Here is a 23,361-nt window from a genome sequence, read left to right as displayed (position 1 = left end):
TGTTTGCATGAATATGATTATGTGATTGTGATAAGATAAGCATGATGAAAAATATTGAATCCCAAATCTTGAAAAGAAACTTTAATATACATTATTAATGATGATGCCTTGGTATAGAAGAAGGCTTGATGAATTAAAGTAATGGGATTGATGATGCCTTGGTATAGAGAAGGCTTGATGATTTACAGAATGATATTAGTGGATCGGAGTGTCACGTTCCGATACATAGTATTAGTGGATCGGAGTGTCACGTTCCGACATATAGTATTAGGGGATCGGAGTGTCACGTACCGACACATGTAAGGGATCGGAGTGTCACGTTCCGACACATAGAATTAGGGGATCAGAGTGTCACGTACCGACACATAGTACTAGGGGATCGGAGTGTCACGTACCGACACAAGAGGAAGAAAGATAATGAATCTTGGAAGATGATAATATACTCAATTTAATAAAACTTAATTCCCAAATGAGTATGGTGTTGACTTGAGCCCTCATGGATGAACTTGATGGTACTTACTGATGATTATAGTACTTGTTGTTGCTACATGTTGAGTTTTATAGTTGATTTATGATATTACTTGATATATACTGTTCTCTATTTTGAGTTGACCGATGATATCTACTCAGTACCCGTGGTTTGTACTGACCCCTACTTTTATGTTTTTCTTCTTGTTATTTGTGGAGTGCAGCAAACGTACCGTCATGTTCGACTCAACAATAACTCAAGCCAGTCTTTGTCACACCGGATCGTCAGGGTGAGCTAACGCTTCTAGCTTGGACTGGATCTTCTCCTTCACGTCTTGATGCCTTGAACTTCCGGCATGGACTAGCTTCTTATGTATTTTTAGCTTTTAGAATACTCTTAGTTTAGTCATTTGATCGTAGATGTTCTTGTGATGATGACTTCCAGATTTTGGGGAATAATAGATGTTGAATTTTAGAAGTTAATGAATTGATTTTATTAATGAGTTTAAGTCTTCCGCATTACTTTATGTTGATATTACCTTGAAATGTTAAGGTTTAGATTGGTTGGTTCGCTCACATAGGAGGGTAAGTGTGAGTGCCAGTCGCGGCCCGGATTTGGGTCGTGACAAAACTTGGTATCAGAGCATTAAGTTCGTTGGTCTCATCACACAAGAACAGGTCTAGTAGAGTGTTAAGGAACGGTAGGGGGACGCCTTTACTTTTCTTTGAGAGGCTATAAGACTTTAGGAAAATTTCACTCTTTCATTCTTTCTTTCGTGCTACTACTTGAGTCCAATTGGTATCTAGGCGATACGAATTGGTATCTGACCATCTTCACTCTCTTTCGCAGATGGTTAGAACTAGAGCAACGACTACGCCAACACCAACACCGGACAGACAAGAAACAACTGAGCCAGCCACTGGGGCTGTGGCTCGAGGAAGAACAGCGGCAAGGGGCCGTGGTAGAGGTCGTGGGAGGACGTCCTCTAAAGGAAGAGGACGAGCATCGAGCCCATCTGGTACTAGGGCGGTGACTCCTCCACCGACTGAGGAAGTGATAAGAGAGGGGGAGGATGGGGTGAATGAACAAGTGCAAAATGAGGAAATGCCACCCCAACCTACCCCAGAGATGATCAATCAGGTTCTGGCTTATCTTAGCGGGTTATCTGATCAGGGGCAGACACCCCCAGTGTTTTCTGCACCAGCACCTCAGGCTCCGGAGGTACAACATGCGGCTACTATGGCTCCCCGCATGGATGTTCCATTGGAAATAGGCACGTTTCCACGTCTGACTACTGGGCCTATAATGACAAGTGATCAGCATGAACTTTTCAGTAAGTTCTTGAAATTGAAACCTCCAGTCTTCAAGGGTGCTGAATCGGAGGATGCTTATGATTTTCTGGTTGACTGTCACGAGCTACTACACAAGATGGGTATAGTAGAACGGTTTGGTGTGGAGTTTGTGACTTATCAGTTTCAAGGGAACGCCAAAATGTGGTGGCGATCCCATGTTGAGTGTCAACCGACAGAGGCACCACCTATGACTTGGGCCTCATTCTCTAGCTTGTTTATGGAGAAGTATATCCCTCGGACATTGAGGGATAGGAAAAGGGATGAGTTCTTGAGCCTAGAGCAAGGTAGGATGTCGGTCAATGCATATGAGGCTAAGTTTCGTGCACTATCCAGATATGCCACCCAACTTTGTTTCAGTCCACAAGAGCGGATTCGTCGTTTTGTGAAGGGGTTGAGGTCAGAGTTGCGGATTTCAGCCTTACAGGTAGCGGCTACGGCAAAATCCTTCCAAGAAGTGGTAGATTTCGTGGTAGAGGTGGAAGGAGTGAAGCCAAATGAATTCACCATGGCATCGACATCAAAGAGGTTTCGAAAGGGAGGTGAGTTTAATGGTTCTTACTCTAGAGGACAGGGTTCCGGAGGTTACTCAGTTCGACCAATTCAGTCTTCGCTACAGGCTGTAGTTGGGGGTCCACCTCAGACCGGTCAACACTTCTCTGAGAGGCCTATGCTTGACTCTAGAGAGTGTTATGGATGTGGGGAGACTGGACATATTAGGAGGAATTGTCCCAAACAGAGTTATAGACCCCCAATAGCTAGAGGTAGAGGTGGTCATGGTAGAGGCCGTTATTCTGGAGGAGGTGGTGGTCGAGGTAATGGTGGTCACCAAAACGGCAGAGGTAATGGGCAAACTGGGGCCACTACATCACAACATGGTAGGGGCAACGGACAGACGAACGATAGGGCCCAGTGTTACGCTTTCCCTGGGCGGTCTGAAGCGGAGGCATCTGATGCTGTCATCACAGGTAATCTTCTGGTTTGTGATTGCATGGCTTCTGTATTATTTGATCCCGGATCCACATTTTCTTATGTATCTTCCGCATTTGCTAATGGTCTTAATTTACATTGTGAATTACTTGATATGCCTATTCGTGTTTCTACTCCGGTGGGTGAGTCTGTGGTAGTTGAAAAGGTGTATAGGTCTTGTTTGGTGAACTTTGTGGGGAGCAACACCTATGTAGATTTTGTTATCTTAGAAATGGATGATTTTGATGTGATTCTGGGTATGACTTGGCTTTCTCCGCAATTTGCAATCTTGGATTGTAATGCTAAAATGGTGACGTTAGCCAAGCCTGGGACAGACCCGTTAGTGTGGGAGGGTGACTACACTTCCAATCCGGTCCGCATCGTCTCCTTTCTTCGTGCTAAGAAAATGATTAGTAAAGGGTGTTTAGCTTTCTTGGCACATCTCAAGGATGATACTACCCAAGTACCTTCGATTGAGTCGGTTTCAGTAGTTCGTGAGTTTCTGGATGTGTTCCCTGCAGATCTTCCTGGTATGCCACCGGATAGGGATATTGACTTCTGTATTGATCTTGAACCCGGTACTCGCCCCATTTCTATACCCCCTTATAGAATGGCTCCCGCGGAGTTAAGAGAGTTAAAAGCACAACTTCAAGAGTTATTGAACAAAGGCTTCATTAGACCAAGTGCATCTCCTTGGGGTGCTCCAGTTTTGTTTGTAAAGAAGAAGGATGGGAGTTTTCGAATGTGTATAGACTACAGACAACTAAACAAGGTAACCATAAAGAACAAGTATCCTCTTCCCTGCATTGATGATTTGTTCGATCAGTTACAAGGTGCTTGTGTCTTCTCTAAGATTGACTTGAGATCCGGTTATCATCAATTGAAAATACGGGCAACGGATGTGCCAAAGACTGCTTTTCGAACGAGGTATGGGCATTAAGAATTTGTAGTGATGTCTTTTGGTCTTACGAATGCCCCTGCTGCGTTCATGAGCTTGATGAACGGGATTTTTAAGCCATATTTGGACCTCTTCGTGATCGTATTTATTGATGATATATTGGTATACTCAAAGAGCAAGAAGGAACATGAAGAGCATTTGAGAATGGTATTGGAAATGTTGAGGGAGAAAAAACTTTATGCCAAGTTCTCTAAGTGTGAGTTTTGGCTAGATGCAGTGTCCTTCTTAGGGAACGTGGTTTCTAAAGAAGGAGTGATGGTGGATCCTTCTAAGATTGAGACAGTGAAGAATTGGGTAAGACCTACTAATGTGTCAGAAATAAGGAGCTTTGTTGGGTTAGCTAGCTACTATCGCCGATTCGTTAAGGGATTCTCTTCTATTGCTTCCCAACTGACGAACTTGACTAAGCAAAATGTTCCATTTGTATGGTCGGATGAGTGTGAGGAAAGCTTTCAGAAGCTCAAGACTTTGTTGACTACCGCACCTATTCTTACCTTGCAGGTAGAGGGTAAGAACTTCATTGTTTATTGTGATGCATCCTATTCTGGTTTGGGTGCAGTACTAATGCAAGAGAAGAGTGTGATTGCTTATGCTTCAAGGCAATTAAAGGTGCATGAACGTAACTATCCGACCCACGACTTGGAATTGACTGCGGTAGTGTTTGCATTAAAACAATGGAGACACTATCTATATGGGGTTAAGTGTGAGGTCTACACGGATCATCGTAGCCTTCAGTATGTCTTTACTCAGAAGGATTTGAACTTGAGGCAACGGAGATGGATGGAGCTACTAAAGGACTACGATATCACTATCTTGTATCATCCGGGAAAAGCGAATGTTGTAGCGGATGCTTTAAGTAGAAAGGCGGGAAGCATGGGAAGTCTAGCTCACTTGCAAGCTTCTAGACGCCCATTGGCTAGAGAGGTTCAGACTCTAGCTAATGACTTGATGAGATTAGAAGTAAATGAGAAGGGAGGATTGTTGGCTTCTGTGGAGGCAAGATCTTCTTTTCTTGACAAGATTAAGGGAAGACAGTCTGATGATGAGAAACTGCGCAGAATTCAAGATAAGGTATTGTGAGGAGAGGCTAAGGAAGCACAAATTGATGAGGAAGGTGTTTTGAGGATCAAGGGAAGGGTATGCGTACCCCGCGTCGATGATTTGATCAACACTATTCTGACAGAGGCTCATAGTTCGAGGTATTCGATACATCCGGGTGCAACCAAGATGTACCGTGAACTAAAGCAACACTTTTGGTGGAGTAGAATGAAGCGTGACATTGTGGATTTTATTGCCAAATGTCCAAACTGTCAACAAGTAAAGTATGAACACCAAAGGCCCGGAGGAACACTTCAGAGAATGCCCATTCCGGAATGGAAGTGGGAAAGAATTGCAATGGATTTTGTGGTTGGTCTTCCAAAGACAATGGGTAAGTATGACTCCATTTGGGTGATTGTTGATAGGTTAACTAAATCTGCTCATTTCATTCCGGTCAAGGTGACTTACAATGCAGAAAAGTTAGCCAAACTTTACATCTCGGAAGTGGTGCGATTGCATGGGGTTCCACTATCCATCATATCAGATAGAGGTACGCAGTTTACTTCTAAGTTTTGGAAAACATTGCATGCGGAATTGGGTACTAGGTTGGACCTTAGTACTGCGTTCCATCCTCAGACCGATGGTCAGTCTGAGCGAACGATTCAAGTGTTGGAGGATATGCTTCGTGCATGTGTGATAGAGTTTGGTGGTCATTGGGATAGCTTCCTACCCTTAGCAGAGTTTTCATACAATAATAGCTATCACTCAAGCATTGATATGGCTCCATTTGAAGCATTGTATGGTAGGAGATGTAGGTCTCCCATTGGTTGGTTTGATGCATTTGAGGTTAGGCCTTGGGGTACTGACCTTTTGAGGGATTCGATAGAGAAAGTGAAGTCTATTCAAGAAAAGCTTCTAGCGGCGCAAAGTAGACAAAAAGAATATGCAGATCGAAAGGTTAGAGACTTAGAGTTCATGGAGGGTGAACAAGTCTTGTTGAAAGTTTCACCAATGAAAGGGGTGATGCGGTTTGGTAAAAGGGGTAAACTAAGTCCAAGGTACATTGGACCATTTGAAGTACTTAAGCGAGTAGGAGAGGTGGCTTATGAGTTAGCCTTGCCTCCAGGGCTGTCCGGAGTGCATCCGGTATTCCATGTATCGATGTTGAAAAGATACCATGGGGATGGAAACTACATTATCCGTTGGGATTCAGTTTTGCTTGATGAGAACTTGTCTTATGAGGAGGAGCCTGTTGCTATTTTAGATAAAGAAGTTCGCAAGTTGAGGTCAAGAGAGATTGCATCCATCAAGGTGCAATGGAAGAATCGACCGGTTGAAGAAGCCACTTGGGAGAAGGAGGTAGATATGCAAGAAAGATACCCACATCTGTTTAAAGATTCAGGTACTCCTTCCCGCCCTTGTTTTTCTTCTTGTGATCGTTCGGGGACGAACGATGGGTAAATTGGTATCTATTGTAACGACCTGTTTAGTCGTTTTGAGCAGCAGACTTTATTTTTGGAAAAACTGGCAGAAGCGACGGACCCCACGACGGACCCCACGACGGACCCCACGACGGACCGTCGCAGGGTCTCGTTTCAAAACACTTAGAAAATCTGAAATTGGGTAATAAAAATCGACTCTCTGAACTTTGTGACGGAATGGCAGGACGGACCGTCACAGGTGTGACGGACCGTCACAGGTGTGACGGACCGTCACAGACCCTTGGTGGAAATTTGGGTCTCTGAACTCTGCGACGACCTGCAGGACGGACCTTCACAGGCACGACGGCCCGTCACAGGTTGCGCAAATCCCAGGCAGAATCGGATTTCCTTACACGTTTTAAGGGACGTTTTTGGACTATTCCTTCCTTAATTATAGATTTTGTGGGTTTATATTAATAACTCAAATTCTTGGGGGTTAAAAGAGGTAACCCTAAGTTAATTAGTGGGGTATTATTGCCATCTTTTATTCTTAATTATATACTAATTAGGGTAAAAGAAAGAGGGTTTGAATAAGAAAATAGAAAGAACAAGAAGGGAGAGAGAGAAACGATCGAGAAGAAGAGGAAAACACCAAGCTTTGAGGATTAACTTGCTTGATTTCAATTCTTCGGTGGAGGTAGGTTATGGTTTTCATGCTTTCATAAGTAAACTCTTAATAGTGAATCTTATATATTGGTAGTATTGTAAACCCTACTATATGCTTAATGGTATGTTTGCATGAATATGATTATGTGATTGTGACAAGATAAGCATGATGAAAAATATTGAATCCCAAATCTTGAAAAGAAACTTTAATATACATTATTAATGATGATGCCTTGGTATAGAAGAAGGCTTGATGAATTAAAGTAATGGGATTGATGATGCCTTGGTATAGAGAAGGCTTGATAATTTACAGAATGATATTAGTGGATCGGAGTGTCACGTTCCGACACATAGTATTAGTGGATCGGAGTGTCACGTTCCGACACATAGTAGTAGGGGATCGGAGTGTCACGTACCGATACATGTAGTGGATCGGAGTGTCACGTTCCGACACATAGAATTAGGGGATCGGAGTGTCACGTACCGACACATAGTAGTAGGGGATTGGAGTGTCACGTACCGACACAAGAGGAAGAAAGATAATGAATCTTGGAAGATGATAATATACTCAATTTAATAAAACTTAATTCCCAAATGAGTATGGTGTTGAGGCTTGAGCCCTCATGGATGAACTTGATGGTACTTACTGATGATTATAGTACTTGTTGTTGCTACATGTTGAGTTTTATAGTTGATTTATGATATTACTTGATATATACTGTTCTCTATTTTGAGTTGACCGATGATATCTACTCAGTACCCGTGGTTTGTACTGACCCCTACTTTTATGTTTTTCTTCTTGTTATTTGTGGAGTGCAGCAAAGGTGCCGTGATGTTCGACTCAACAGTAACTCAAGCCAGTCTTCGTCACACCGGATCGTCAGGGTGAGCTAACGCTTCTAGCTTGGACTGGATCTTCTCCTTCACGTCTTGATGCCTTGAACTTCCGGTATGGACTAGCTTCTTATGTATTTTTAGCTTTTAGAATACTCTTAGTTTAGTCATTTGATCGTAGATGTTCTTGTGATGATGACTTCCAGATTTTGGGGAATAATAGATGTTGAATTTTAGAAGTTAATGAATTGATTTTATTAATGAGTTTAAGTCTTCCGCATTACTTTATGTTGATATTACCTTGAAATATTAAGGTTTAGATTGGTTGGTTCGCTCACATAGGAGGGTAAGTGTGAGTGCCAGTCGCGGCCCGGATTTGGGTCGTGACAATAATTAACAAGAGATTTTCAGGAATAAATTAATTTAGCTACTCATGAATATAAAATGGTATACCTGTTTTTGTAGATCTTCCGACATAGTTGGTTTCTTTTCCATAATTATTTGTTTAACTAGCTCTGATACCAATGGAGGGGTGGAAGCGTAAAGAGAGAGTATTCAGAAAGATGAGAGATGTAAGGATGAAGGTGTGTTTTATTTATGAGGAAAGTTCCTCTATTTATACACATAAATTACACATAAATACTATTTACTTTACATAATTGGACGATAAACTTTTTACATGATTGGCCGACAAACTATTTACTTTACGACTTTTGTACATTTGGCTTTTTTCAGCCGAAGCAAGACGACAAAAATAAAAAGACTCTTACTTTATACATATGACTGATATTCAGCCGACACAATAATACATATAATACTTTATACATATGGCTATTATTCAGCCAACAATAATAACTTTGTAATTTATGTGTATAAATAGAGGAACTTTCCTCATAAATAAAACACACCTTCATCCTTACATCTCTCATCTTTCTGATTACTCTCTCTTTACGCTTCCACCCCTCCATTGGTATCAGAGCTAGTTAAACAAATAATTATGGAAAGGAAACCAACTATGTCGGAAGATCTACAAAAACAGGTATACCATTTTATATTCATGAGTAGCTAAATTAATTTATTCCTGAAAATCTCTTGTTAATTATAATTGTTTATCATGTTTGAATAATGTTATAATAACCATCTTTAGAAAGTTTGCTACAGAAATATTCTTCGAATAAGTATGCCCAGACTATGCCATCCTAAGGTTGAAACCGGTAGGCAGAGAAGGCCATTTAGGGGAGTAAACAAAGTTGAGGCGCTGTTAGGGTAACTAATCAAAGAAGAAAGCTGTAGTAGTGACCAGATGAGATGATTATTAAATTATTATTTTTGCATAATAAACAAGTATAATTTATTAAGAGGTTGGAAGGAATAAAATTTTAGTGAAAAATGAAAATAATAAAAATGGAAACATACCTATTAGACGATAATGTTGATTATAAGATATTACTACTCTATATACTGAAAAATTTGAATACTGATATAAAAAGAGAAATTTATAATAAATTATTAACATATGAGATAATAGAAATAACAACTCAAGGTTGGATTGAGTTAACCATACAAAGTATACAAGATGAGCTTTATTATGATATGTATGATTTATATGATGATTTAGATATTGGAGATTAAATATGACTGAATATTGGCTAAGGCGATATGGTAGAAATTACAGGTTAAAAAAGATTAGATATCCAGATAAATTAAGTAAGCTTTTTAAAATATTATATAAAAAGTTATGATGAATAAAAATAAAAATACTAAAATAAAAAGAACTAAGATAGATAAAAAGGTAAGAAAAATATGGAAAAATTTAAGATCTTTATATACAGAATATGAATTATCACAGCTAGTCAAAAAACATAATGATAGAAAAGATCAATTGATAAACATAATTTCAAAAACAGAATATAAATATGTCTGCTATTTGAAAAAACAGTATGAACAGAGAAATCTATAAACAACAATTAATAGAAGAAATAATGGAAAAAATGGCTGAAAAAGAACAAGAATTACAACATAGAAAAAGAAGGTTAGAAGAAAATACATTAGCAGGAGTATGTAATAAATCAATACTAGCACAAAGAAAAAATATATTAATGTTAAAATTAGAATTAGATTGTCTTGAATAATAGTTACAGCATAATATAATACATAGATTATAAAGAATAAAGAAGAATTTGCAGTAGACGAAAAAACATATGAAAACCAAGATGGAATGATAATAAAAATAGTATTTTCAAATTTAGGAAGAAGATACAAGAGAATAGGAAATAACTTATACTTAATGCTAGAAAAAGAAACAGCAAAATTAGAAGATAGTTTAACACCTATGGTAAGAATAACAAAAAGAAATAGATAAATCAAGAGAAATTGAAAAAATAAAAACACAAGCAAAACAAGAAGTACAAAATTTAGAAGAAATAAAAAATACAAGAATAAGTGAATTAGAAAAAGAATTAGCTAGGTTAAAATTATTATATGAAAATAAACAAAAACAAAAAGATAAAGAGCTAGAATTAACAAATGAAATAAAACAAATGGAACAGAAACTAAATGAAGATCTAAAAGATCTAAATGAAGATATTGAAGTAAATGAAATAGACGGAAATGAAAATGACCAACAATCAGAAATAAGTGATATAAGTGAAACATATACAGAAATTCTAGAACAGATAAATAAACCAAAAAAATTAGAAATAAACACAGGAGATATGAATAGACCTAGTACGTCAAGAGTAAAAACCCCAGATAATAGTCCCAGAAATAGCCCTAGAAGTAGTCCTAGGTGGACACCACCAACTTATTATACAGAAAGCTACCAACAATCAGACAGAAATAATGCAATATGGAACAGTAGACTAAATAAAAATTGGACACCTAAACCAGCAAATGAACAATACAATTTCTTAGATTTAGATTGTGTCGCAGATATAAATAAAGCAATATTGTTATGGATAGGAAATATGTCTAAACAGTTAATAGATAACAAAATAGAAACAGCAAAAACACCAAGATACGTAGAAAGAACATTCGTAGGAACAACAAAATTATGGATAGAAAATCTACCCTCGGAAAGTTTAGAAGTACTTAGGAATGATAAAAAATTTGATGGATCCGCATCAGCAACAAATATAGATATACTAGATAAATATGAATCAGCAATAAGAAATGAATTTGGAGGCATGACTACAGATATAAGAGAACAAAATAGAGAAAAAATAATAAATAGACAACTTATGACAAAATTAGCTATATGTAAAATGTGTTACTTAGAAGAATATACTTGCGCATTTAAAGAATATTATTACAAAGCTAAATACAATTTAGACGAAGCAAAAGAAATAAGAAGACAATATTATACAAAATTACCAGAACCATTTAGTACAAACGTAATAAAAGATTGGAATAATGAAGGAATGGTAGATACTTTAGGATCTAGAATAAAATTTTCAAATCAATGGTTCATACAACTATGTGAAAACCAAAAAGAAAAATTAAAAATGGAAAAAGTATTAAATAAAAATTTATCATGTTGCAAAAATAAAATGGCACCACAATTTGGATGCACAACTAAAAAACAAAAATCTAAAAGATATAAAAATTATAGAAAAAACAAAACCATATATAAATATAAACAACCAAGACGGAGGTATTATGTAAAAAATCATAAAATAAAAAGACCATACAGACCAAAAAGAAAAATATCCCAATGTACTTGTTATAATTGTGGAAAGATAGGACACATAGCTAAAGATTGTAAATTACCCAAAAATCCAAAAAGAAAACAAATAGCAGAATTAATAATAGACAATGAAAAATATATGCAAATAGAGTACATAGATTATGAATTAAGTGAAAATGATAGTATATATGAAGTATCAGACATAGAAACTGAGAATGAAGAAGAAAATATTAACATAGATAATAACAAAACAGATGAAGAAATATAATGTCTGAAAATGAAATAAAAATAATATCTAAGGAAGAATATCAAGATGAAGAATCATCAGAACAGAAAATTATATTTGATAATACGATATTTGAACAAATAAAAGGAAAAGAATTAGATTTAAGTGTTGAAAAAGTACTAGAAATACCTATTTTAAGAAATTGGTTTAAAAGACAAAAAGAAGAATACTATGTAGTTAGTCAAAAAGAACATATCATAGATTGTCAATACACAAGAGGAAAAGCATATATACCTATAATAAATAAAAGAATGATAAACAAAGAAATACAAGATATAAAAGCTAAAACACCAATTAAATATGTACATTTAGGAGGAACAGAAATATTAATAAAAGCCTGCTTTAGAGAAGGAATAGATACACCTATAGAAATATATTTGGCAGATGATAGAATTGTACACCCTATAGAAAAAAACATAATTAGTGCAGTAAAAGGAAACTTAGTATATCAAAAATTTAAGTTTACAATAAGTGCTAATTATACAGTATCATTAACAGATAAAAATATAGATAGATCATTAGTTCTATATTGGAAAATGTCTGGAATAGAACTAGCACCAGGAAGCAAATTATTTACAGCAAGATGTAAAAATTTATATATATTAACAACAAAGCATAAAATAACAGCAAGAAATAAAATTAATAAAATAAAAATAGAAAATCCTTTTGAAAAAATAATTACTGTAATAGACAATAATGACTATAGCTATAAAGAAATTGATATAGAAGAAGATTTAGAAATAGTAAAAGAAAGATTAAGCACTTCAAGCGTACCAAATACATTGACAAGAGCTACCTCATCAAGGATGAGTACATCTAAAAGGAAATATGAAATTCCACAAAGCTTATTAGATAAAGAAGAAATAACACCATATCATTATTTCATAACAGGAATAATAGACCAAAGAAAATATAAAATATTAATAAATACAGGACAAGAAGAAAATTATATAACAAGGGAGTTAGTATTAGAAGAAGAAATTATAAGAACAGGACATACATGCCCTGGACTACCTAGTGAGATAGTGAACACGAATGAAGAAACAACAGAAAAAGAAATAATTATAGGAGGAATACCCTTAGTAATACAATTTAAAATATACCAAGGAAATCATAATATTACATTAGGAATAAAATGGTTAGAAAAAGTCAAACCATACAATATAGAAAATGAACAATTAACAATAACTTGTCAAAATAAGAAAATAATTATAAAAAGGACAAAATGATTAATGAAAATATTTATACTTGCAAAAATTATAGTAGAAGGATATCACAACAGATATTATACCCCTATGATAGATACAGGAGCAGAAGCGAATATATGTAAATATAATTGCTTACCAGAAGATAAATGGGAAAAATTAAAAACACCTATGGTAGTAACGGGATTTAACAATGAAGGAAGTATGATTAAATACAAAGCAAAAAATATAAAAATACAAATATGGGATAAAATACTAACAATAGAAGAAATGTATAATTTTGAATTTACTACAAAAGATATGTTATTAGGAATGTCATTTCTAGATAGATATTATCCACACATAATAACAAAAACACATTGGTGGCTTACTACACCATGCGGAAATAAGATAGGAGCAAAAAGAGTAAATAATAAACAACGAAAACCTATGGAATGGATAAAAGGAAGTGAAAAGATAAACCAAGAAATGGAAAATATAAATAATAAACAAATAACGCAATTAGAAATTATTATATTTGCTATAGACAAAGTCAAATTAATTAATGAACAACTAGAACAATTATATAGTGAAGATCCATTACAAGGATGGGAAAAACATAAGACAAAAGTAAAAATTGAATTAATAGATGAAAATAGTATAATAACACAGAAACCATTAAAATATAACTTTGATGATCTAGAAGAATTTAAAATACATATAAATGAATTGTTAGGAAATAATTACATACAAAAAAGCAATAGTAAACATACAAGTCCAGCATTTATAGTAATAAAACACAGTGAACAAAAAAGAGGTAAAAGTAGAATGGTCATAGATTATCGTAATCTAAATGCTAAAACTAAAACATACAATTATCCGATACCAAACAAAATACTAAAAATAAGACAATACAAGGATATAATTATTTTAGCAAATTTGACTGCAAATCAGGATTTTACCACCTAAAACTGGAAGAAGAATCCAAGCAATTAACAGCATTCACAGTACCGCAAGGTTTCTATGAATGAAATGTTTTACCTTTTGGATATAAAAATGCACCAGGTAGATTCCAACATTTTATGGATAACTGTTTTAACCAACTAGAAAACTGTATTGTATATATAGATGACATATTGTTATATTCTAGAACACAAGATGAACATATAAGATTATTGGAAAAATTTATACATATAGTAAAAAATATAGGTATAAGTTTGAGTAAAAGAAAAGCAGAAATTATGAAATCACAAATAGAATTTCTAGGAATACAAATAGATAAAAATGGAATAAAAATGCAAACTCATATAGTACAAAAAATAATTAATATTGATGAAAATATAGATACAAAAAAGAAATTACAATCCTTTCTAGGATTAGTAAACCAGGTAAGAGAATATATACCAAAATTAGCAGAACATTTAAAACCGTTACATAAAAAACTTAAAAAAGATGTAGAATATCATTTTGATAATAAAGATAAAAAACATATAAAAATTATTAAAGATCTATGTAAAAAATTACCAAAACTATATTTTCCTGATGAAAATAAAACATTTACTTACATTGTTGAAACAAATTCGAGTGATCATAGTTACGGAGGAGTTTTAAAATACAAATATGAAAAAGAAAAAATAGAACACCATTGTAGATATTATTCAGGATCTTATACAGAAGCACAAATAAAATGGGAAATAAATAGAAAAGAATTATTCGCATTATATAAATGTTTGTTAGCATTTGAGCCATATATTGTTTACAATAAATTTATTGTAAGAACAGATAACACACAAGTAAAATGGTGGATAACGAAAAAGTTAGATGATTCAGTTACAACAAAGGAAATAAGAAGATTGGTATTGAATATATTAAATTTTACATTTACGATTGAGGTAATAAAAACTGACAAAAATATGATTGCAGACTACTTATCAAGACAGAGTTACACAGCCAGGACAAGATAATCTTATGGAAAACATACTCAAAACCCTAACTACACTTTGTACAAAAGTGGATAGTATGGGCTTGAGAATCCAAAAGCTAGAAGAAAATGTAGAATCTACAAGTCAGCAGCATGACTATAAACATGCGGAGCTACGTCGTTCGGCAGACGAAAAAAAGCCAGAGCTAGAAGGAGAAGTTGGGAAACTCCGGAAAACCCATAACAATGTTTGTTCAGATACAGCTGCAGGTACAAGTAAAAGAACTAGTGAAAAACCAAAAAACACAAACTTAAACCAGTTATTTGCAAAACCATTTACCCAAAAACCACAAATGCAGATACCAGCAGAACCACAAACATCAACCTATGCAGTAAGCCTACAAAACGACAAAAAAAGATATAACTATATTACCCAATCTTACATTGAAAACATATACAAAATCCAAACATACCTAAACCTAAACCCAAGATCTATACAAACAAAAAATCCTGAAGAAGATTATATAACCCAGAAACTACAAGGATATAACAAACTTATTGCACAACCTAAGACCAACCCCAACCTAGTAAAAACATGTTACAACTACGGACTACTAAATACAGTATACACATATACCGGAGAAGAGATAGTAGGAATACCAGAATTACATAGAGCATTTCTAACATATAAAAGAATTACCAAAGGAAATTTATTCTATATAAAATGTTATACAGCACCAGCAGAGATATTATACGAAGAGATAAAATCACCAATACAGGTGGTAAAGATAGGATTAACAAAAGATATGATTATTCCAGAAGAGATAGAAAAACAAAATGAGATACCAAAAGTAGAAATACCTAATTTTTATGCAAATAAAAGAATAATTGGTATAGCTACAATTATACAAGAGCTAGCAAACAATTATTTAAATGGCAATGCTATTTGGAGCTATTATGCAAGAGATCAGGTAATGATATATGCAAACTCCAAAGAACTAAGAAAATCAGATATGGACGAAGTTCAAAGATGGATTTTGTCATTGTTACAACCAGAAGAACAACCATCTACGAGATCTTTGAAGAAAGGATTTATTTCAGAAGAATTATTAGTAAGGTATTGCAAACTTATCAGCAACAAACATCCAGACCACAAATGCTCCAAATGCAACGGAGAAGACAATGTGATACCTACAGTTGATTTAGAATAAAGATAAAAAAAAAGTTATTATTGTTGGCTGAATAATAGCCATATGTATAAAGTATTATATGTATTATTGTGTCGGCTGAATATCAGCCATATGTATAAAGTAAGAGTCTTTTTATTTTTGTCGTCTTGCGTCGGCTGAAAAAAGCCAAATGTACAAAAGTCGTAAAGTAAATAGTTTGTCGGCCAATCATGTAAAAAGTTTGTCGGCCAATTATGTAAAGTAAATAGTATTTATGTGTAATTTATGTGTATAAATAGAGGAACTTTCCTCATAAATAAAACACACCTTCATCCTTACATCTCTCATCTTTCTGAATACTCTCTCTTTACGCTTCCACCCCGAATACTACAAGATACAAAATGTGTAGTTATACTAAATATATCGATTTTGATTGTATTATATTAAGTGTAGTCATAATGATAACTTGTTTAGTCTCATTTACATAAAACGGTAAAAATATTATGGATCTGATAACAAATTTTCATTATCAGATACAAAATGGTAACCGATACTAAATATATATAGAGTGTTATATGATTCAACCTAGTGAATGATACTAAATATATTAATTAAATTATTTTGTATCAATTATTAAAGATGCACAAATTTATTTTTGATAATAAAACGTGTATCATATACTTAATAATTCTATGTATATTGTGTATATGATGATAATATATTATCAGACGTTGTGATTTACTGAAAGACTACGACATGTTTAGTAAATTATTTTGTTCAGTTTGTGTAACAACCGTGTAAATATAGTATTATGTATACTGTGTACAAAGTTTATAGTGTATCAACAGTAATTGTGTAGATTTTACTTGTACAAAAATAATTTATTGCGAGTTATTGTTAATTAAATTATATATTTGGAGACAAAAATTAAAATTGAAACACATTTCTTGTAAAAAAAATTCTTCAAATTAATAACTACTTAGTAAGATTGTGCTGGAAGGAGAAGTGACAATACAAAATACTAATTGACGTAAATTCAACATAATAGAAACCTAACTATTCTACATTAATCAATCCACCTTCTGCCTGTGTAGTGTAGACACTCTTTTGCCTTGTAGGATCGTCGGTATCGCTAACATATCCAGCTTGACTTTTTACGTACCATACTTCCATAACAGTGTTCCGTATCTGTTGCGAAGATAGTCAATTTAAAAACTAACAGGTGAAATTTTGATTTCGTCGCTCAAGTATTCTGCATAAGCAGCTACATACATTTCACGATCAGAGCAAAAAAACAAAGATACATTAAAAAAAGAAGTGAATGTGTAAGTAAATAAATTGATTTACAATACTAACAGACAATGGCTTTGTTGTTGCGTAATGTCTTGAGCATATTTCATCGCAAAGGACTGTTGTGGACCGAACGGTTCGCCAGTTTCCTTGTCTTTGTATGCCTCCAATGATAACCAATTAATTCTTCTCGTTTTATCAAAGAAACCACTATCATGTAGATAATCTCGAAGCATTACAGACAACTGATTTATCTCTTCTGGAATGCACCCTTTTCTTTGATCTCACAGATGAGTCATACACTCGTATTAACCTATTTTTCAAAACAATCACAACCAACACCCAATGGAAATCTTTGCCACAATTATCAGGAATATAAACCTCATCAACTAGATGTCAAGATAAAGAAGCAGGTATCAAAAATTCGTTTATGATGTCTTTTATAGACCTTTTATAACCAGATATAGCAACACCACAGTCAATATGTTGTTGTCTCGTCAGAGAATCATTTGCGGGAGCACAATAATACCTCTTGTATATGATGTTGATATATGACTTAAACAAGTAATTGACCGTAGTGTATCTGTATTGATCCACCCTCTTGATTTTGACTCTTGCATAGATAGTAAAAATATTACATCTATGTGTTGTTTTAAAAAAACTTAATATATAATTTGCACACTATAAAAAAATAGCAATAGATTGAAGAAAAGTAAAAATCAATTTGTAAGTTCATATCTATATTATATGACAGATTTTAAAATTGTATCATATACATAATTTGAATGCATAATGTACCTGATCTGTCCAACATATCATTGAAAGTGACATGGTAGAAAACTAGTTCTTGTCAACAAGAAATGCGACAACAAAATTCATATAGTCAAAATCAAACTTAGCAGGTTTGCCTCTATAATTATCCTCATTAGGTTTTCTATAAGAATTATTAAAGTCAAAATGAAAGTACTTTAATGAAAAATTGATTTTTTATAAATATACTTTAATAAATAAAAAAAACTTACTTATTCGCATGTGTTTTGAGGAGTCCCTTTTGAATCCACTCTAAGAACTCTTGCATTAAACTTGACGATAGTTGAAATGTGATCCGATAATCATCAAATGGAGAGTATGGGCGGATATGATCATCTATTTTGTCCTTGTCCTTATCAGTTGATCCAAAAAAATTTACATAGGGAGACTCCAAAACCTTCGAAGGCATCCTGTTACGCTGAACCGAAGTTTTAGTATCAATATCATTGACAACTAGCTGGGTGGATAACTGACCGTCTGATAAAAAACCATCACTCCAGGTAAGATGGAGTGAAATTACTGCACTCAATGGGTTCACATTAGTTTGTTGGTTTGGAAGTCCATGTGCAAGTGCATCTATCACTGCTTCAATTTCGGATGAGATGGAGATCGATGAGGTAGAATCCTGTGTGATGTCAAATAAATAATAAAAATATTACAATTTATATAAAGAACTTATGCAACATAAAAATTTAATTTAAATTGAAATTAGATGGAGGCAAATGTTGTCAAAATGTAGTAAATAATTTATAACACTACCGATGTCTCAACAACTACTGGATTTGAAAGATATTTTTTGACTTCTTTTTAATTTTATCTGCACCATGATCCTAATAAAGAGAATAACATATGCTATACTATTTTTTTTACTAAAATTAATAATGTATAACAAATTAAAAACTTAATACTTGCCACCTTATTATCAGGAATATTCACATTCACTGAAGGCTTGTTTTGTTGTGTTGTGGATAGAAGCATAGTGAACTGTTCCATTGCCTGTTCTTTACTGGATATATCATCCTTCATTGTTTGTAGAAAAATTAAAATATTTGTTAGTAATTAAATTTGTTAGTATATTAATGTATATTATGCAATCAGTGATACTTAAAATATCAGAATCTATTTCATAAATTAAAGTATATAAAACAGTCAAGATTAAAAGTATCATATCTAATTTTAATGTCGAAAATACAATCAATAATACACAAATAATGAAAGTGAATTCATAGATTAAAGTATCAATCATCCAAAATGATATATTATTAAATTATTAAATAGAATAAAAAACATAGTAATGCATCTGATAATAATTTAAGTATCATATACTTACGTACCTTTATGACATCTTTAACAGAACTTTTTTATTTTTCAACCTCCACGGAAGGTTCATCAACATTATTAACAGTTGAAAAATTCATTTTTATGGGTGAAGTGGTTTATTGATCAAAGTTAGCAGAACTGAATTGTGGACGAACATTGTTTTTCGCCACAAAATCATCCATCTGTGTGGCGATGAAACTCCTCCCGTATCTTCGTATTTTGAAAAATAGTCAATATCACATAAAAATCAGAAACAATTCAAAATAGCACCTTCTCTTATCTCTCGCACCAACAACTTTCAACAATTCAAAATAATTTCTCTTCATTAGGGCCTCAAGAGCTTCAACTTTATTGTCAAGAGCTCCAAATTTCTAGTCAACCTAGAATCAAATTAAACATATAAAAAAAGTTAACAGTGAAAAAATAAATATTTAAAAAAATTGTTTACTTATATAAGACCTCATGAACATTTTCAAGTCTTCAATTTCTCCACTGCCGAAATTTGTTTTCTAAAGAATGTATTAGGAGAAACACCAACGCGAGATACAGTATCATTTTTTTGTATGTAACTCTGGAGTTTGAAATGACTGATCTAATTATTTTTGTGGTTGTGAGAGTCTTGACAAATCATACTTATGTGGATGTACAACCTTTACTCTCCTGCAATGTGGTGGGATAGTTCCTGCAAAAGAACCTCGTGCTGATCTCCTTAACAGATTCTCTGGAGGTTTTATTGAGAAGTCTTCAAAATTAAGAACCTCCTCCGGATGCACATCCTCACTATCTGAAATTGTTGAATCTGATTTAGTTAAAGGTATATTATTATGATATGGTAAATTAAGTGATGTTATTTTCTCGAAAGTTGGCTGAATGTGAGAACAATCAATCTAAACAAACAAAAATGAATTAATGATAAAAACCAAATTAATAATGTATCACATACTTAAATAAATGAAGTAAAAATATTGTAATGTAGTAATTACCTCAGTAAAAATGATTTCCATAAACATTTTAAATTTGAGCTTTAAACCCACAACTTGCCAGTTGTGCATCCTCGGCATACCATTTTCTTCTTTGAAAAAAATACCATTTTTTGTCATAGATGCACATTCATAAATCCAAACATTAAGTGCGTATGGAAATTCATTCAGACGATACATTTTCTTGGTGGATTTGTACTTTTTTCTAAAAGATTTCATTAACTTTTCAAAAACAACTTGTTCCCAAGGGTACTGTTCATAACTACCATCTTTCACCATGAAGGAGTCTTCAATTAATTGGTGCATCACCAAGCGGGGAATACACAAGTGTATGAATAAAAAAAGAAGTCATCTGAAGGGCATCATCGTTGTTGTCCTAATCACCTAGCATAAAACAGTCTACCAGGTGTTGTTTATTTACATTATAGGTAGTATCAAGAAAATATCTTTGCACTAACCTACTGATTTTTGAAATCGGATAAGTAAAATGCTTGACATTACCTTTACATTTCAAACCAGTAATAATAGCAAACTCACGGATACTAAATTTCAACACATTTCCTTTGGCGTGACGAATGCGAATTTCTTTATCTAAATTTCCCTGCTCAATCTCTAACAAATATAAACACTTTGTAATCTGACCTTGATAGTTGCATCTGGGGATATTTAGGTATGGAGCAAATATGGTCTCTTTGAATAATTTCATACCTTGATTCTTTATTGATGATACTAACTGTTCAGTATAATTGGTGTTGTAGGTTGGACCAAGCTTTAGAGCATTTCTTTTAATATGTTTAATTACATAAATCATATTCTGCAATTAAATAAATAATCATTATCAATCTCTAACAGATATAAGCAATTTCTATACTATTATTGATATATAATAATGTTTTGCATTAATTGATACTAAATAACAAGAAGTATGGTACACAACATCACATTAATGAATAGTGATACTAAGTAAAACATACATGCCAATATGATACTTAAACAATAATAGTAGATACATTAATGTTCATGCAATTTAATATTAAATAACAACAAAACATTAAACTTAAACATCTATATTAGATACATTAATTTTCATGTACAACACATAGAAGGTACAAGAATACACAAATTTGATTAGTCGTTATATAAACAGATCAAACTGATACTTAAAAAGATATCTAAGATACATTAAAATTTATGTGCAACACATAAAAGTATCACAAAAATCAATGTTCCTTGTGTGAAGTGAAATAGTTAATACTTTCTGAGTTCTGTTCACTTTTAGATACATATGTTCATGAAAATTGATACTAAAGAACACCGACATGCCTATATGATACTTAAATAATAATATAAATACATTGATTTTCATGCAATTTTATACTAATAACAACAAAACATCAAACTTAAACAGATATATTAGATACATTAATGTTTGTGTGCAACACATAAAAGATACACAAACACGCAAATATTTCATTACTCGTTTATAAATAGACAAAAATAAACATATCAAACTGATACTTAAAAAGTATCTACTATATCTTAATATTTATGTGCAAGACATAAAAGTATCACAAAAATATCCACGAGTGCAATGAAAAATTGAAATAAATGATACTTAAATGAAAAAAAGGAATCATCAAACTAACGAAAAAGATACGAAAGTTCGGATAGATAGGGATACAAATGTACATACCGTTAGTAGTGTTGGTTGAATAATCGGAGGTGTTGCCTTTCTACCCCAATTCTTTGGGGTTTTCTGGTCTTCCGAAGTTAATGCATGTTTGTTCTTTGTAGAAGTTCTCTTGCTAGAACTTCGATTTGTTATGACTATAGGGTCATGCGAGAATTTAGAACTAAATTCTTAAAATTTATTTTGGAATTTTTTTTTATAGATTTGTTAGAAAAGGAAAAACAGTAGATACAAAAAAAAGGGGGGAAAAAAGGGAAGAAATCATAATGGAGAAGATAATAAACCTATTTTGGACTCTAATCCAGATGAATAGGGATAAGATTCTTTTTGAATTTTAAATTTACTTTTAATTGTTAACCGAAAAGTTTTAGTTTTTCTATAACTCATGTTTTGGTTGATGTTGTTATGAGAATCAAGGTATTATTTGGATAAAATCACGTATGTATTTTTTAAAATATTTTTATGATTTAGAATAGAATAGTATTCGGTCACTAATAATTACCAGGAACCAAAGACATATATTACTATTGGTTGAATATGACATGCTATATAAATTTCTTATATGGAAAAAAGGTATAAAGTTTTAATAGCGTGGGTTCGAATATTATTTTGATTGTTTTGAAAAGCTCAAAGGTTAAGTCATGTTGTACTTTGGTTTGTTATATCGTTAGTTAAGGGTAAGACGATGTATTCAAGTTTCATCGCACCAAAAGGGTAAGACATCAGGTTAAGTACAGATACACATAATGAAAAATATTTGATGATAAGACGATAGATTCGAATTCTATTGCACCAAGAAGGTAAGACATTAATTTGATTTTTGATGCACCGTGATGATAATGTATTGGGTTCAAGTCCCATAAAATTATGGCCTAATGTGCCTTGTATGGATAAGGCATTGAGTTTGAGTATCAATGCACCATAGTGGTGATAAATAATGCTTGAGGAAAACTAATATATTTTTGATGAAAAGTCTTGAAATTCATCATACTGAATTTGTTTTATTCCTTGAAAAGAATGTGATAGCAACATGTGATAATTTTGAAATCTGTCTGTTGACTTGCTCCATTCAATCATATGAATGTGGTAGCAGTGAATAATTAGTCTGAAAGATGACAAATAATTAATGATATGAATAAGGGCATGGAGGAACGGGATTATAATAGTCATCATTGTGGTAATTATTAAAGGAAGAACACTATGGGTTCTCTAAATAGTCACTCAAAATGTGCAGGCAATTTTTTATTATTAAAATGCTATGAAAGGTCATTGGAATTGTGAATGTTGTCGATCAATAATTTGACAAGTTTATAAATCCCCCA

General features: G+C 33.2%; 1 protein-coding gene across 1 annotated transcript; it reads left to right on the top strand.

The window, feature by feature from the left end:
- The first annotated feature begins 14,003 nt into the window (after positions 1 to 14,003).
- LOC138348585 (uncharacterized) lies at positions 14,004 to 16,325 on the top strand. Its single transcript, XM_069298060.1, has one exon. It carries the CDS (start codon positions 14,828 to 14,830, stop codon positions 15,989 to 15,991), a length of 1,164 nt encoding a protein of 387 aa, XP_069154161.1. The 5' UTR covers positions 14,004 to 14,827; the 3' UTR covers positions 15,992 to 16,325.
- Positions 16,326 to 23,361: the final 7,036 nt, after the last annotated feature.

This window comes from Solanum lycopersicum, chromosome 5 (genome assembly GCF_036512215.1).
Source record: "Solanum lycopersicum chromosome 5, SLM_r2.1".
Classification (NCBI taxonomy): domain Eukaryota; kingdom Viridiplantae; phylum Streptophyta; class Magnoliopsida; order Solanales; family Solanaceae; genus Solanum; species Solanum lycopersicum.
This window is presented reverse-complemented; position numbering and strand designations above follow the sequence as displayed.